The following is a 15563-nucleotide window of genomic DNA, read 5'->3' on the forward strand; positions in this document are numbered from 1 at the left end:
TGCTGGAAAATGAAGTTCAGGGTGTTTGTGCCAGTGACTGTAACCCTAAGAGTAGCACAATGGTGTTCTCTGACAGAATAGGCTGTAACTTTGGGTCTATATTGAAGTATCATCTTAAGGGTGATTTATTACACTACTGCATGCCAGAAGCATCATTTACACAAATAATAAATAAAATTAAGTCTACGAAAATGAACAATATGACCACAATTGTGTTATTTTTTGGTAATAGTATTCAATTAAATAGGCAGGATGTAATTAAAGGAATTGAATATTTATTACAATTAAATGTGTATAAGATTGTATTGTGCGCTTTTCCTTACACAAATAGACATCTTCATAAAAAAATTAACAGTAAGGTACATTACCTGAATAACTTATTACATACATTGACATGTCGTCATAGTGACATTTTGACATTTTTTGATACTAATAGTTTTATTAGTGATTTTTATTTGACAAAAGATACAATGTATCTTTCTAAATCATCTAAAAATAAAATAGCCACTTTAGTGGCTTATAATATTGACTACATGAACAGTTTACATGGTAAACTTAAACATAAAAATGCTGACATAACAGATAATTCTATTAATATTTGTGACATAAGTACTATGACTGCAGATTTAAACTGCTCACAAAGACAAAGGGAAAGCAATCAGAATTAATAATTGTTCATCAGAACATACAAAGTTTTCCCGGCAGCGAGTTAATTATACAATTATTTTTAGAAAAGTATAATATTGATATTGTCTGTTTCACAGAACATTGGCTTAAAGAAAGCAATATGATGTTCAATTTAAATAATTATAACGTTGTCAGCTGCTTCAATAGAAAGTCAGTTAACAGAGGCGGGTCTATGATAATTGCAAGAAATAATATTAAAGTAAAGGAACGTGCTGACATTGTTAGACTTTCTATTGAGTGTTGTATAGAATTATCTTGTATAGAACTAGAAAATTATATCCTTATATGTGTGTACAGGCCTCCTAATAGTGATTACAATGTTTTTGAAGGGGTGATGGAGGATATTTTAAAAAAAGTATTTAATAGTATTAAAAAAATTATTGTATGTGGAGATTTTAACGTTGATATTCTTTGTAACACACCCACATGTACAAAAATTATTAGTTTATTTCAGTCATTTGATTTATGTCATGTCTTTCATGAACCCACTCGTGTAACTGCCACGTCTGCTACTTGTCTTGACAATGTTTTTTGTAACTGCGAGTATACAGAAAAATTCATAATAAATAAACTTCCTTCAGATCACTGTGGTCAAGTTGTTAAGTTTAGCAGTCAAATCAATAAAGTCAACAATAATAAAAAATCAAAAAGACAAATAAACGTTTACAATATTAATAAATACAAAAGCGCGATTAAAAATAAATTGGATTTGCTGTTACAATCTAGTAATAATCCTGATTATCTTTACACCAAGCTAATTAATATTTTATCCGGAGAATATGAACAATTTTTCAAGAAAAAAGAAGTTCATGTTAAATCTAAATTCACGGAATGGGCAACAGTAGGAATACTTAAAAGTAGAAATATTTTGTTTGATTTATACGATCAAAAAAAATATCGATTTGATGACAAATTCACCACTTATGTAAAAAATTATTCTAAAATTTTTAAAAAAGTTTGTATTATGGCTAAGTCTAATTATTTTAATAAACAAATTAAGCAGTCTTCTGACAAAATTAAAACCATCTGGAGCATTATAAATAAAGAAACTGGAAGATCTAAAATAGCCTGTAATCAATTTACATTAAATTATGATAATAAATTAATAACAACAACAAAAGATGTAGTTAATATTTTTGAAGATTTTTTTGCTAATATTCCGATTGATATTACATCTTCTCTGGACTCATCTCAATCTCGAGCAAAAAAATTACTAGAGACTAATATCGGTTGTTGTTCTTTAAGATTTAAATTTTCACATGTTAGCCCCTTTCATATCATAAAAATATTCAAACAGCTAAATTTAAAAAATACGGAAGACCTTTGGGGCATGTCTGTAAAAGTAGTTAGTTCTTTCATAGATATTGTTGCTCCATATCTAGCCACTATTTTTAATAAATGTATTGATAATGGCGTTTTTCCACATTTAATGAAATTTAGCAAATTAATCCCACTATTTAAATCAGGAGATAAATTTGAGCCAGGGAACTATAGACCTATATCTATTTTGCCAGTTCTAAGTAAGGTGTTTGAAAAGATAATGTTAAATCAAATGTTACATCACTTCAGGGTTAACGGACTGCTTCACAGTCAGCAATATGGTTTCACCGCCGGCAAGTCTACCACTGACGCAGGTGTTGCGCTAATGACACATATTTTCGAATCTTGGGAGAGGTCACAGGATGCACTCGGAGTTTTTTGTGACCTATCAAAGGCATTTGATTGTGTGGATCATAAAACGCTTTTGTACAAGCTCGAACATTATGGTATAAGAGATAATGATCTAAAATTAATGAGAACTTATTTAGAGGATAGGGTTCAAACTGTAGATATTGACGGTGTAAAATCTAAGGGAGCTAATATTAAGATGGGCGTTCCACAAGGGTCAATCTTAGGCCCCTTTCTCTTTTTAATCTACATAAATGACCTTCCCTTTATGGTAGAGAAAATTGCAGATATAGTGCTGTTTGCGGATGATACTTCGTTAGTGTTTAAAATTGGACGTCAAAGTAATCAATTAGACGATGTAAATTGTGCTATGTCTGCAATATTAAATTGGTTTACATGTAATAACCTATTATTAAATTCCAGCAAAACAAAGTGTATAAAATTTACACTTCCTAATGTAAGACTAATAAATACACAGTTATTGCTTAATGACGAAATAGTAAATTTTGTTAATGATACAGTTTTTTTAGGTATAACAGTGGACTCGAAATTACAATGGGGGCCCCATATTTCAAAATTGGCCAGTAGACTCAGTTCTGCTGCATATGCAATTAGAAGAATTAGGCAATTAACAGACGTGGCGACGGCTAAACTTGTATATTTTAGTTATTTCCATAGCATAATGTCTTATGGCATACTGCTGTGGGGTAAAGCAGCCGATATAAATACTATATTTGTTTTACAAAAGAGAGCCATACGTTCTATTTATGGTATGGGTTCGAGAGAGTCATTACGTCAGTGCTTTAAAGACTCAAATATCCTCACAGTTACTTCACAATACATTTATGAAAATATTATGTATACACGGAAGAACTTAGCGAGTTTTAAAAAACTCAAAGACTGTACAAGTAGAAACTTACGCAATATAAATAAGCTTATTTTACCTAAATGCCGTCTGCACAAAATCAGTAATTCATTCTATGGTAATTGCATAAGATTTTATAATAAACTGCCGGAATCTGCATTAAATCTGACAGAGAGGCAATTCAAATCTTATATTAAACAATTTTTATGTAAGAAAGCCTATTACAGGATAGACGAATTCATAGATGACAACATATCAAGTAAATAATTAGTTTATTAGCATACAACGTTATAATTTTATTTTCTCATTGCTTTCTTGATTTAATTGATTAATTTTAGAAATATGAAAGCGTAGCGGTTTTTTGTATTAATTGCCGCATGCATTCTTATGTAAAATGTGAATACTATAACTATCAGATGGCAATTGTGAGTAGCTTTGACGTGGTCTAGTGTTTTGAGTAGTCATGCTCACTAAAATGTCCAGACTTGTGGCGGCGTGGTGGGCCGGGTCATTATCCCTAAAATATGGTCGAGCGCAGTGATGGCTGGCTCATCCGTCATACTCGTGAACGGGTGCTGCTTGTAGGGACTGGTCTGCTCTAATCACTATGACTGATTTCCTCTTATTAATTGTTTAACCAGTTGGTTATGTATTCAATTTTTTTTTCTTTTTGAGTATTTAATTGAATTAGTGCTAATTGGTGGTTTGTATTCACACAATTAAACTTAAAAATGTAAAATAATAATAAAATTATTTAAAAGAGCATCACGCAAGTTTCTTGCTCGTTCTTCTTGTGATGAGACAGCTTTCCGAACGAGCGGTAAATTAAAAAAAAAATGTAATGACTTTTCAAAAGTGCTTCAATGTAAGTTTATTTGAATAAATGATTTCTATTCTATTCTATTCTATTCTATTATTTTTTATACCAATCATTAACTGTTGACTGCTGAACATAGGTCTTTCCTATAAGGGAAATATTGCCAGTAGTTTCCAGGTTTAGTAAGTGGATTGGCAACCGCATTTAGACTTTTGGTGACATTTTAAGAGGGATACTGCTGAATGGCATTATTCTGATTAAATATTATTATATTACTATTCAAATTATATCTAAAAAAAAAATATACATTCGAAAACCATATAAAAGATAATTTCAAGATTTACAATAACATTAAACTTACCAGTGGTCAGAACCCCTGCGTAAACCCAACATTGGGCATACTTCACAGGCTTCTTCTTCTCGTAGTACTTCTGCAATATCATCAATGAACCGACCCATTTCAATGGGCTCGTACCTCCACCAAAGTCACTACTCCAGTTTCCAAGCAGAACTCCATTATCATCTTGTACATTTATAGCTGCTGATAAGGCCCGAACTATTTTAATGGGATCGCTTCTTGCGCGCCCTTTTACCTGATTTAAAATATTAAAATTATTAAAATTGAAATAAAGTTTTAAAATAAAATAATAGGAAAAATCTAATATTTAAATATATTATAATGAAGAAATTGCCAATCTTCTAATAACTTACTTTTCCGACATCCCTGACTAGATATAAAGCGCAATCCAGAATATCCTTCTCGTATTGTGCATAGTTCCACGGCGTGGGTTTTATACGATTATATACGCCTCTATACATTAGTCCACCATCTTCCTGAACATATTCTTCTCGATGACTATGGCCTATAACAAAATATTTTTTATTATTAACCGTAATAACAACTTGACCACAATCTTATAAAAAACATGACCTTATGAGTCTCATGATGAATCATCCTAATGTGACATAATGATATCCGTGATATGTTTTAACATTTTTTATCTGCTGGGTCATGAGCTCATTTACCCTCCCAGTACCTAACAAAAAAAAAACTCTAGTCACCTGGCATATATACGCTGTCATTCAAACACCATGGATTAAAGAGTATGTAAATAGGTTGAGGGTGTGTGTAACTTAATGAACCGCCTCCACTGATTTTTGTGTCGATATCAATTCGCCATGCAGCGACAATGCAATCAGCTGCTGCGGTCACTGCCACCATCAAATGAGAATCCATTTGACCTTCGTAGACCACATTCCACCCTCCAACAATTTCAGATCCTTTTTCCAGCAAAGGAACTGCCGCTGATGAGTCATCGGACGGTCCTCGCTTTACCACATCTGTAAAAAACAAAACCTTCTTAAACTTAACCCAAAAATTATTTAATTCAATATACCAACTGACCGACTTCTATTTTTACCTGCAACGTAAAATATAAAGGAAAGAGCATCTTTGTTAGCGTCATATGGTCTGTTTAACAGCAGATCCAATTTGAACGCTTGACCTCGTCGAATGACTAGACACCTGTCGACATTCCTTGTCATCAGGTTAAATTTACTTGTATGATGATCCTCGCCATTAGTTTCGATGCAAAAATCGATGCCTTGAACAGCGAGCACGCCTTGTTTGGTTCCATAGTCAACATCTGAATAAACAAAGGAGACAGTTATCGTTTAATTAGAAGAATAGTATACAGCTACTTAATACATTATGCAATATTACTGGATATGCTTACATACGTGTTAGGCAGTTTTTTAGATCTAGATATAGATGCTCTTTAATTCCCTTTTACGTATATCATTGCGTTTTGTAAGTTATACATATATTTGTATACGTGTATGTGTGTAACAATGATTATACCATAACTATCTTTTATAATAAATAAATTCCATTGGACATATTACACAGAGCCTTCTAATCACAAACTAATCAAATATTTTACTATGGGTATTAGACAACTAATAGTCAGGCTTAGATAATTTTTTTTTTGTTTATAAATACATAAAAAAACACCTAAACCAATACAAACAGTCATACTCATAAATACAAATATTTGTATTGTGCGGGAATCGAACCCGCAATATTAAATTTATTCACTCACATTGGAATAACATTAGTCATCGCTTAAACTAAAATGAAAGTGATGCGAGTACCTATTTGGATGCGGGCCAAAATGTCAATCTTCGAAAATAACAATTGTTTTCATCCTAGATTTTTATTGATCTGCATTTATTTTTATTATTACAATAAATTGTTATTATATTAAATTTTTTTTTTATTACATACAGATAGTAATATTTATAATAAAATATACACAACTAAATAATGGGAACTAAGAGTGGCCTGTGCTCAAATACATATATTGCTATGGTATGGTAAAATAATCATAAACAGTATTTTTTAAAATATGTATGGTATATCCAGGAACATTTATTCAACAAGTTAAAGTAACAAAGAATGTGTATCAAATTGTCTATTATAATGCATTACCTGGTTGAAATGGCACTATAATATATTTCTGGCGTCTCCCGAAAAAATGCCTCCATAAACTTTTAACATATTCCATGGCTACAAACTTAATTTTTGTTCACCAACTCTCACTAAATTTCATTAAAAAAAATCCACCAAATGACTATTCATTGTCTCACTAACATTTTATAATATAGGTCGATATTCGAGTCAGATTGTAATACGCTAATTGATTTATCAAACGTTTCGAAGGCGTGTGGTACTTTTTACATACCGCCGAGAACTGTGGACTCCAGCCATGGTAAACTGTCTGCACTACCACCAACACAATAATGATGTCATAGAGTCAACAAGATTTGAAAAGCTTCTCCCGTTACTAGGAAATAGAATCTATCATTGAAGAAACCAAGGTTACTCTACATTAGTCATGTCATAGTCAATAGTCTCAAAGCATGCCCAAAGATGTTAATCATTGAAAATATAACATTATGTCATGAACTGGTACATATCTTACATATCTGTCACCGTTTACTTCTGTGAATGAATGGCGTTAATAAAAACGTTATAACTGAATAGATACATAAATCATACTCGTATAATGACATTGAATATTGTATATTGTATTAATGATGAAGAAAAACATACGTCTACATTATATTTTTTTAAATAGGTATCATTGTATATTCGATTGATTTTCTGGAATCAAAGCTAATGTAACGGATGACACGATGGGATGTTATGAATACATAAAACTAATCGACTAACGTAACAACTTAGAATTTTTGAATAAATATTTCTTAAATATACCTATATATAAATATATACATATTTTTTTTTATTCTCACGGGAACAGGAGATCACTTCTCTCTCCTTCTTTACTTGTGTTACATGTATAGATAATAATCCCCAATCCAATAGCTGGTCTTTGTGATCAGACTACAATTCTGCCAAGACAATTATTATCTACTTTTAAACTCGACGTGTTTTCTGTGAGTCAGAAAAACTGTTATAATTACTCTGAATAACAAAATAGTTTATAACTCTAGGTCTGACTGTCACCTGACTCTCACAAATCTTTTGTAAGAGTAATTTCAAGAATAAACATGTATCTCAATGACCTACACTTAGAAACGTAATGCTATCGATCTATTCAACAAGAAGCCCATACTATTGAGACAGTTTTAATGAACAGTAGGTATCGATGTAGAAAATATTTCTTCACTAAATTAATTGTACTGTCTTCGCTTACATGCTACATGCTCGAATTCGATCATTTGATCAATCATGGTCCTTCATTCATTTATTAATGACATTCTGACCTCTGCTTGTTAATTGGTGGGTCAATTGATGTTCTTCTTTATAATTGAGAACACTTCTAAAGATGAATATAAAATTCCATCAAGCATCAACAATCAAAATATAATCAATTAATATTGTTATTAATTGAGCCTCTTTTAAATCTTCTACATTTCTAAGTTACAATAATATCTAAATCTTAAAATTCTTTTTTTAAATCGATACAGTATTTCATACAATATTATGCGCCATATTTAGTATTAATTATATGTGTGGGAGACAAGTTAACTATACCGGTATATACCTATATATTGCCTTGAAATAATAAGCATTTAATAGATTTTTCCCACACAGTCCTGCAGTCGTCATCCGCGTAGGTTTCACCTTCATAAATGGTTATCTTAGCAAGCATCTTTGTTTTGTACATTCTTATGACAGACTTGATGTAAGTGCGGGTCGGTATAGTCGAATCCTAGCTGTCTAATACTATAATAACTTTGTGCTAAAACTGTAAAATTAAATTTATTGTACATATAAAAATTTATTGAGAAAATATTAAACAAAAGAGAGATATCTATAACTATAACACAAAGAGTAAAGAACTTCTTATACCACGTAAAAGTCTAGCAAAACCCGCAATATAGGGAAAACCGTTGAAGATAATAATGTACAATGGATTATCAAAAGAAACAACTCAAATGCTACTATAAAATTTAAATGAACTATAAAGATTTTTTTTTAATAATCCATTTTATCATATTAATGAATATATTATAAAGCCAACATTATTTAATCTTTAGTTGTCAGTATATATTGTACCTATATCTATTTATTAAAACAAAATTATGTAAATGATGAACTAAATGTAACCTGTTTTAATGGCATATAAAATATCTGTATCTGAATGTTGTCTATAATTGACGGAAATGGTACAATTCAACAATTAATAAGGTCCATAAATGGAAAATTCGTGGTTATTTTATTTAAGACAGATTTAGTCGACGTAAACCTGTTATCACTTATACTTACATTTGAAAAACTCTGATGAAATACTGTCAATAATTTATGTGTATTTGAAATAATTTTTGAATAACCTCAATTTTGTACCGTGTCTGATGTGATCTGTGTATTTTAACCGACTTTGAAAAGAAGAAGGTTCTTAATTGAATTTTTTATGTTTGTTACCTCATATTTCTGAAAGGCTATATTAACAGATCGGTCCCATAGTATTTTTTTTTAATTAATTTAATAGTTTAATTTTTAAATAAAAGTAACTGATTTTGTCACAATTAAAGTCGTATCTTTTTTTTGTAGATTTTAATTATATAGATCTTTTTGCTAGGAACGATAAATACAATAAAATTACCTATCAGTCCTTCTGAAACTTATAAATACGCGATTTTATGTTTTTATAATGAAAAATAATAATATATCGGTGTTTTCCTAAATGTTCTCGAAATATCTCCACTATCAAAATATTTTACTATTTGGTATTTAGAACAGCAATAATAGATATTTATTTTTAATTTGATAGCTTTCACAATATTCTAACAGGTGCCAGATGTGCGGTTTTACCAGCTGGAACACAAAATAGAAGATCAATGCAAGTATTCTTGTTTTATAATCAATAAAGATTCTATTATTTATTTATTTAGGAGGTATTCATGTCAAAAAATATCAAATGAATATTATCTAAATAATAACGTGCGTTCGAGGACGTAATGAGAAATATTCTTTTTAAAATGTCATAATAAATAATTAAGCAAATTTGATACATGGGTAAGTTAGAGTATAACTTAATAAAATTCTTTATATAGAAATGTACATACGCGGACAAAATCGCAGAAAACAATTAGCTATCAATAATCGTCAAAATAAACCACAATAATATAATACACGAGTAAAAGGAAAGACTCAAAATGAAATGGGAAAACCTAGCGCCACATTCAATATCTCTTTTTCATTCAATTCTCTCCCTCTTATCCAATCATGTGTCGCTACTAGAGAATCTGTCTTCTCAACTTGTTTGTACTTGTTAATAATTAATTGTAATTAACCATTGCCTATTAAAAATATAGACAAAGAGATATTATTGAATTATAACAGTTTCATTTCAGCAATTTGGGACCCTAAAAACCTTCATATTTAAAATATTAATATAAACCTAAATATCAAGGTTTTTGTCTGAATACAATAACTAAGTTACATGTCTAGGTACTCAGTAAATACAAGACGTAAGTTCCGTTTTTACATAACCAAAAAAAAAAACTCAATGGAGCTTTGTTTATCAGCTTTAGTTGTCGACGACGCGCGCCGGTTGTTTCTCGTTAACCTTGGACACAGAATCAAGACAATATAAATACAAACAGCCTTCTTCTACTTTATTAAACATACCTTAAATTCCTTATAAATATCGCTACATACTTGGATGTATTATATTCCGCTTTCCAGACAATTTTCATGCCAAAACTCATTTTTTTTTTCTAGCAAAAATGTTACGAGATCGAATATTAAAATAAAGTATTTCGACTAGGTACGTTCCTTGAGAAAAGTATTGTGAACTTCGGTTTAGTACTCATGTTAGAACTAACCGTTTATGATAAGTAGATATCTACATAATGTACATAGGTTTATTCAATTTGCATATGTATATATTTATGTTTGTGTATATTTATTTAGTTTAGTCATCCTCACTAATATTTTAAATGTAAAAGTGAATTTGTTTCTTTGTTACCTTGGTGTACACGTACTAATATATGTACGTAATTTATGAGATGGAAAAGGATTATTTTTTATTACGATCAATGAACATATCCTTTTACGTAGACGAAGACACGGGTAAATGCTAGTATTATTGCATAAATAATATTAAGTGTAGTATGGTTTTTATTTAGATATATTTTTTCTGTATTTACTATGCACTTACCCACTACTTTATACCAGAGGGCCTACCATGAAATGTTTTCCGAAATTTCGGGGCCAAAGGAAACACAAATTTAATAAAAAAAATTATTTAATACATATCGTTTTAAATTTAAAAAATATTAAAATATCGTTTCTTTGTACTGTTATGGTAGGATTTATAACGAACTAAACGTTAAGCTCCATTTATTGGACCAATTTCGGTATGAACGCAAATACGAAATTGAGTCTGAAAATTCTGAATTTCATTTCATGGGGTACCATATTAGGATGCTAGGTTCTCTGTAATAAAATGCTTTCAACAATAAGGCTGCCTTTTATATGTATTTGCACATTCTGTATACGTCTATTTTATATTCTTTATATACGTCTTGTTTATACACAATAAAAAGTTTATCACTACATAGTATAAAACAAAGTCAGACTTTATACAAAAGTCGATTGCTTGGGTACCTCTGTCCCATTCGTGTTTCAACCGTGAAGCAGTTGTGTTTGTATGGCTGTGTTTCAGTTTGAAGGGTGGAATATGGCGTGAATTTACTAAGTACAGAGGAATAACACCTGAGTCCTCAGGAATGGCAACGCATGGGGGTATCATGGGCGAAACAGTATACTCTGTTGTGTCCATGGTACTGCTCATGTCTATAGGCGACGGTTACTACTTTCCATTAGGTGGGCCGTCAGCTTGTTTGCCATTCTAAGTTGCATAAAAAATCGCTTCCCGTCTGTCTGTGCATATGTATGCTTAGACATTTAAAACTACGCAACGGATTTTGATGCGGTTTTTTTAATAGATAAAGGAAGCCTTATATGTATAATACATGCATAATATTTATTTTATATATATAGGTTTCTAATGTAATGTGATGTAACGTGCACCCGTGTGAAGCCAGTGCGGGTCGCTAGTAATTATTAAAACAAAATTTACATCTTCCCTCTTAAGGAGGAGAGATGGCGAACTAACAACCGGCTGAGGCTATTATCCTTATGCATACTAATTGACCGACAATGCGTAATGCGTTACATTGTGTAAGTTTCTAGGGAAATAAATTTGCTAATGAATGAATAATTAACTCGCACCTATCTAATACATAAAAAAATAATAAATATTCCTCCTTCCTTACCCATGAGTGTCGTAACCCACCTGCCAGACGTGACAACTACGGGCAAAACCCCTTCGGGGGATAAACCTCCGTTTATATTCAGCAGTGGACAGTTAAAGGCTGATATGATAATAAATTTTAAATACCACATGCAGTCATTAGGTATTATGGTTTCATTCTCAATTTAAATGTTTTAATATTTTTTAGAAATCAAACCTGTAACGTTTATCGCGTTTTAAAGATTAAGTACGTAAATTTTAATTATAAAAAAAATATATATTTACAACGATCCCATGTATTACCTTATTATCCCTCCCTCGACAGACAGAACCAACAACCATCTCTACCTTTACATCTCTTGCTCCATCCACTTTCATAATTCTTCTAATGATTGTATTATGTTTTGTTATGATTTTAAATCATGTTCACATAGACTAGACACGTAAAATTACGTTTAGGTATGTAAAAAATAATTGGGTAAAAATTAAAATCTATATCTACACTCCTTCAATAATTTTGGCTATGTCAGTATCTACCAATAAATAATCAATCAGTCCTTTTCAAACAAACTTAAAATATAATTTACGAATATTAAAATTTTTAACAGAGTTTTTAAAATAACGTTACCATCCAAAAATTACTGTATTTATTATATAAAAATCTAATAACTTAATTTCAATATTTCACTGTATATCTAATGAAGTGCCTACAGATATAGCAGTAACTAAATGTACCTATTACTACAAAGTCGCCAAAATAATATATGCAAAGTGTAAACCAGTTTACAAATAGTAACGTTCGAGTACGAAGGTCTCAATGGACTGACCATGCATACTCACGTACACCCTACTAATTGCTAATACAAACATTCCAAGCCAATCTGTTCTTCATATCACAATGAAAGATGACAAATTGCATTGCGAAAATTAACTTCGTGTTTGATTTTGACAATGAATAATTTGGATATATATATATATATATATATATATATATATATATATATATATATATATATATATATATATATATAAACAAAGAATAAAATAAATTAAAGATACTCTAACATGAAATTTATAATCGTGTCTGTTTCATTCATTAATTCCTATTTCAGATCTGCGCTCTTGTCGGTGGAGCTCTTTCCACTCACTATGATTTTCAGCGAGTCTTTTCACCTACAACTACATCTGTTTATTTAATTAAATAAATAAAGGAAACAGTTATTCCAGGAGAACCAGAAAAATAAGCAGTGGAGATTGTTTCAATATCTAATTTTGACACTAAATATTAAAAGTTCAAAATGTGTAATTTTTTATTTTTTTATTTTTCCCCTTCTACACCTTGCTTCAATACAGTTATTGATTCATCTTATCTTTCCATTAAAATGAGTCATTAATATAAATTGAAATGCTATAAGTGCAGATTTAGTACAATAAATTAGTAAAATCCTTAAACCAGATACTTAATACGTATAGGTACAAATATACTCCTATAAAATAGAATTCATAGTGACTGTAACATTGGTTACTAGCTCAAAATTTGGATGTATTTGTAACATAGAATATCTCTTTCAAAGAAGCTGTATTTTTTCTTAAATATTATAGAGCGATATAAAGATATGAACTAAATAATTGAAGAACTTTAATTTCAATCATAATATGATAATATATAATGTAATAACTCAACGTAAGGAAATCTTTATACTGTGTTAATAATATTAGATATTTTTAGATAGACGTCTCAAGATGAATAAACGATGAGATGTGTTTCCTCTTTATGTCTTTGACCCATTTCTTAAGAGCTCTTTGATTTATGTCGATATATGAGGCAGTACAAAGAAATTAACTGTTAGTATAATGATTCATATGTCAAGTTTCTTTGAATATACTAATTAAAAAGAAATTTTATTTTTATGAGTACATATAAACTACGTTTATTTTATTAATGAATAATTACGTGTTGTGACTTTAATACTTATGTTTCTAGTGTATTTATTTGAATTGACTACTAGCTCCTTTGGTATATTAAAACCCATAAAGTAATAATGTATCCAATCGTTTAAGACTAAAACTAATGGAAATAATATAATACCTATTGTGCTAGTTTTAATTGAATTTTATGCAAAAAAACTGTATATTCCAAGTATAAAATTTTTAAATATTTTAGTAAACTCAAATTACATCATCCGAGCCGACTGGTCGAAATATTTACATTTAATTAACATAATTATATTCAAAGTTGACCTTGACCTACCGTCCGTGATGTTCAATTGTCGCGGTCGCGGCAGATCATTGAGATCGTACGAATTCGATCTTGAGCCCTTGCAACATGTGCATCTCGAAAACCAGTTTGAAAACTTGCTCTTGACGGCACCCATTGCACCGATGTCAATTTATAACTTCGTAACACATATATCCAGCGGATATTCCAAAATACTACAAATCACTTAGCACCAATTACCACACTAATAAATATATTATATGTATATATTCTACGCGATTAGATCATATCCAATACCGAATTCCAATACGAAAGTTTGAACAGTTTGTAACAATGTAAACAGAGCGAGCGATCAGCTGTTGCACAATTTATACAAAGATCATTTATTATAACTGTATCGCTACTAATATTGTTTTTATAATCACTAAAAATCTATTTGCAACGAGGTCTTATACACTATATTTCGTTTTATTTTAATATTTCGACGAACAAGTTCGTTCGTCGCGTGCGCACTTTTACGCGCGATTGATTTGTCTGCGTTAAAACCTCGACTCCCCAGTCACTAGTAGTGACGACCTGTTATCTTGAGGTTACAACTCTGGGGCATTCTTAAACCTGATGACACGAATCAAAAAGTGACATATAATACTAATAAAATTAGTCACGTATAGTTACTCATATACCGAGTATGATACGACCCTTGCGTATACGCAGTGACCCTCAAAGGAGAGATTGAACTTTGACGTAGAGTACCTTCTTTGAATCAAACGAGTCATTCCAATGGTATGTGATTTACCTCGACTTTAAAGGAATAATACACAACTTACTAGAACACTCAGTCATTTAGCTACAGTATATTAGGTGTTTACTTGATTTAATACACGTGTTCTACCCATGTATTTAAAAGGTTAATCCCGTTATACCAGTTCTTCTCGTTTGTACCATGTTTGCAATATAATTTCAAGATTCGACATTGAAATTCTTTGCAACAATCTAATTCTTTTTTCAATTCACGATTTACAAGTTATATATTTATCGTTTTTTTTTTTATTTTTTTTTTTATTGGATAATAATGTCCAGACAATTACAGTATAAAATTACAATTGATATCACAAAGGATTTTTGAGTCTGCTGCATTTTTTTTTATAATTCTTGCCTCATAACTCCGTCATCAACAATAACTATAAACTGATTTGGATTTTTTTTTATATGAATAGCTATAATTTCTGATTAGTCCTATAAAATATTTATCAAAGCCGGTTTAGTAGTTTCGTTTTTAACCGACTACAAAAAGAAAGAGGTTCTTAATTCAATTGTATTTTTTAATGTTTGTTACCTCATAAATCCCTCAGTTATAAACCGATATCGAAAAATCTTTTTTTATCTAACGATTCTTATCTATATTACAGTAAATTTACAAATTAATCCCACTAAAATTTTAATGATGTGTAATTTTTGCATAATACTGAGGCAGTCCGTCATCATGGTACTACTCATATCTAAAAGCGATAATTACAA

General features: G+C 30.4%; 1 protein-coding gene across 2 annotated transcripts in view; it reads right to left on the minus strand.

Moving 5' to 3' along the window:
* Nucleotides 1–14622, minus strand: part of LOC113516882 (annulin) — a 29524-nt gene extending 14902 nt beyond the window's left edge. Inside the window, exons 1-5 of one of the 2 annotated variants that reach the window (XM_052903631.1) lie at nt 14079–14622; nt 5459–5683; nt 5100–5378; nt 4749–4900; nt 4399–4630 (exon numbers count right to left, since the gene is read on the minus strand). In XM_052903631.1, coding sequence (XP_052759591.1) covers nt 4399–4630; nt 4749–4900; nt 5100–5378; nt 5459–5683; nt 14079–14202 — 1012 coding nt within the window. In that variant the 5' untranslated portion in view covers nt 14203–14622. Of the gene's footprint in view, nt 1–4398; nt 4631–4748; nt 4901–5099; nt 5379–5458; nt 5684–6528; nt 6807–14078 lie in introns of those variants that run through there. The other variant, XM_052903632.1, reaches the window with a different exon arrangement.
* Nucleotides 14623–15563: the final 941 nt, after the last annotated feature.

The sequence above is a fragment of the Galleria mellonella genome, unplaced genomic scaffold (genome assembly GCF_026898425.1).
Source record: "Galleria mellonella isolate WM207_F2 unplaced genomic scaffold, CSIRO_AGI_GalMel_v1 utg143, whole genome shotgun sequence".
Taxonomy (NCBI): domain Eukaryota; kingdom Metazoa; phylum Arthropoda; class Insecta; order Lepidoptera; family Pyralidae; genus Galleria; species Galleria mellonella.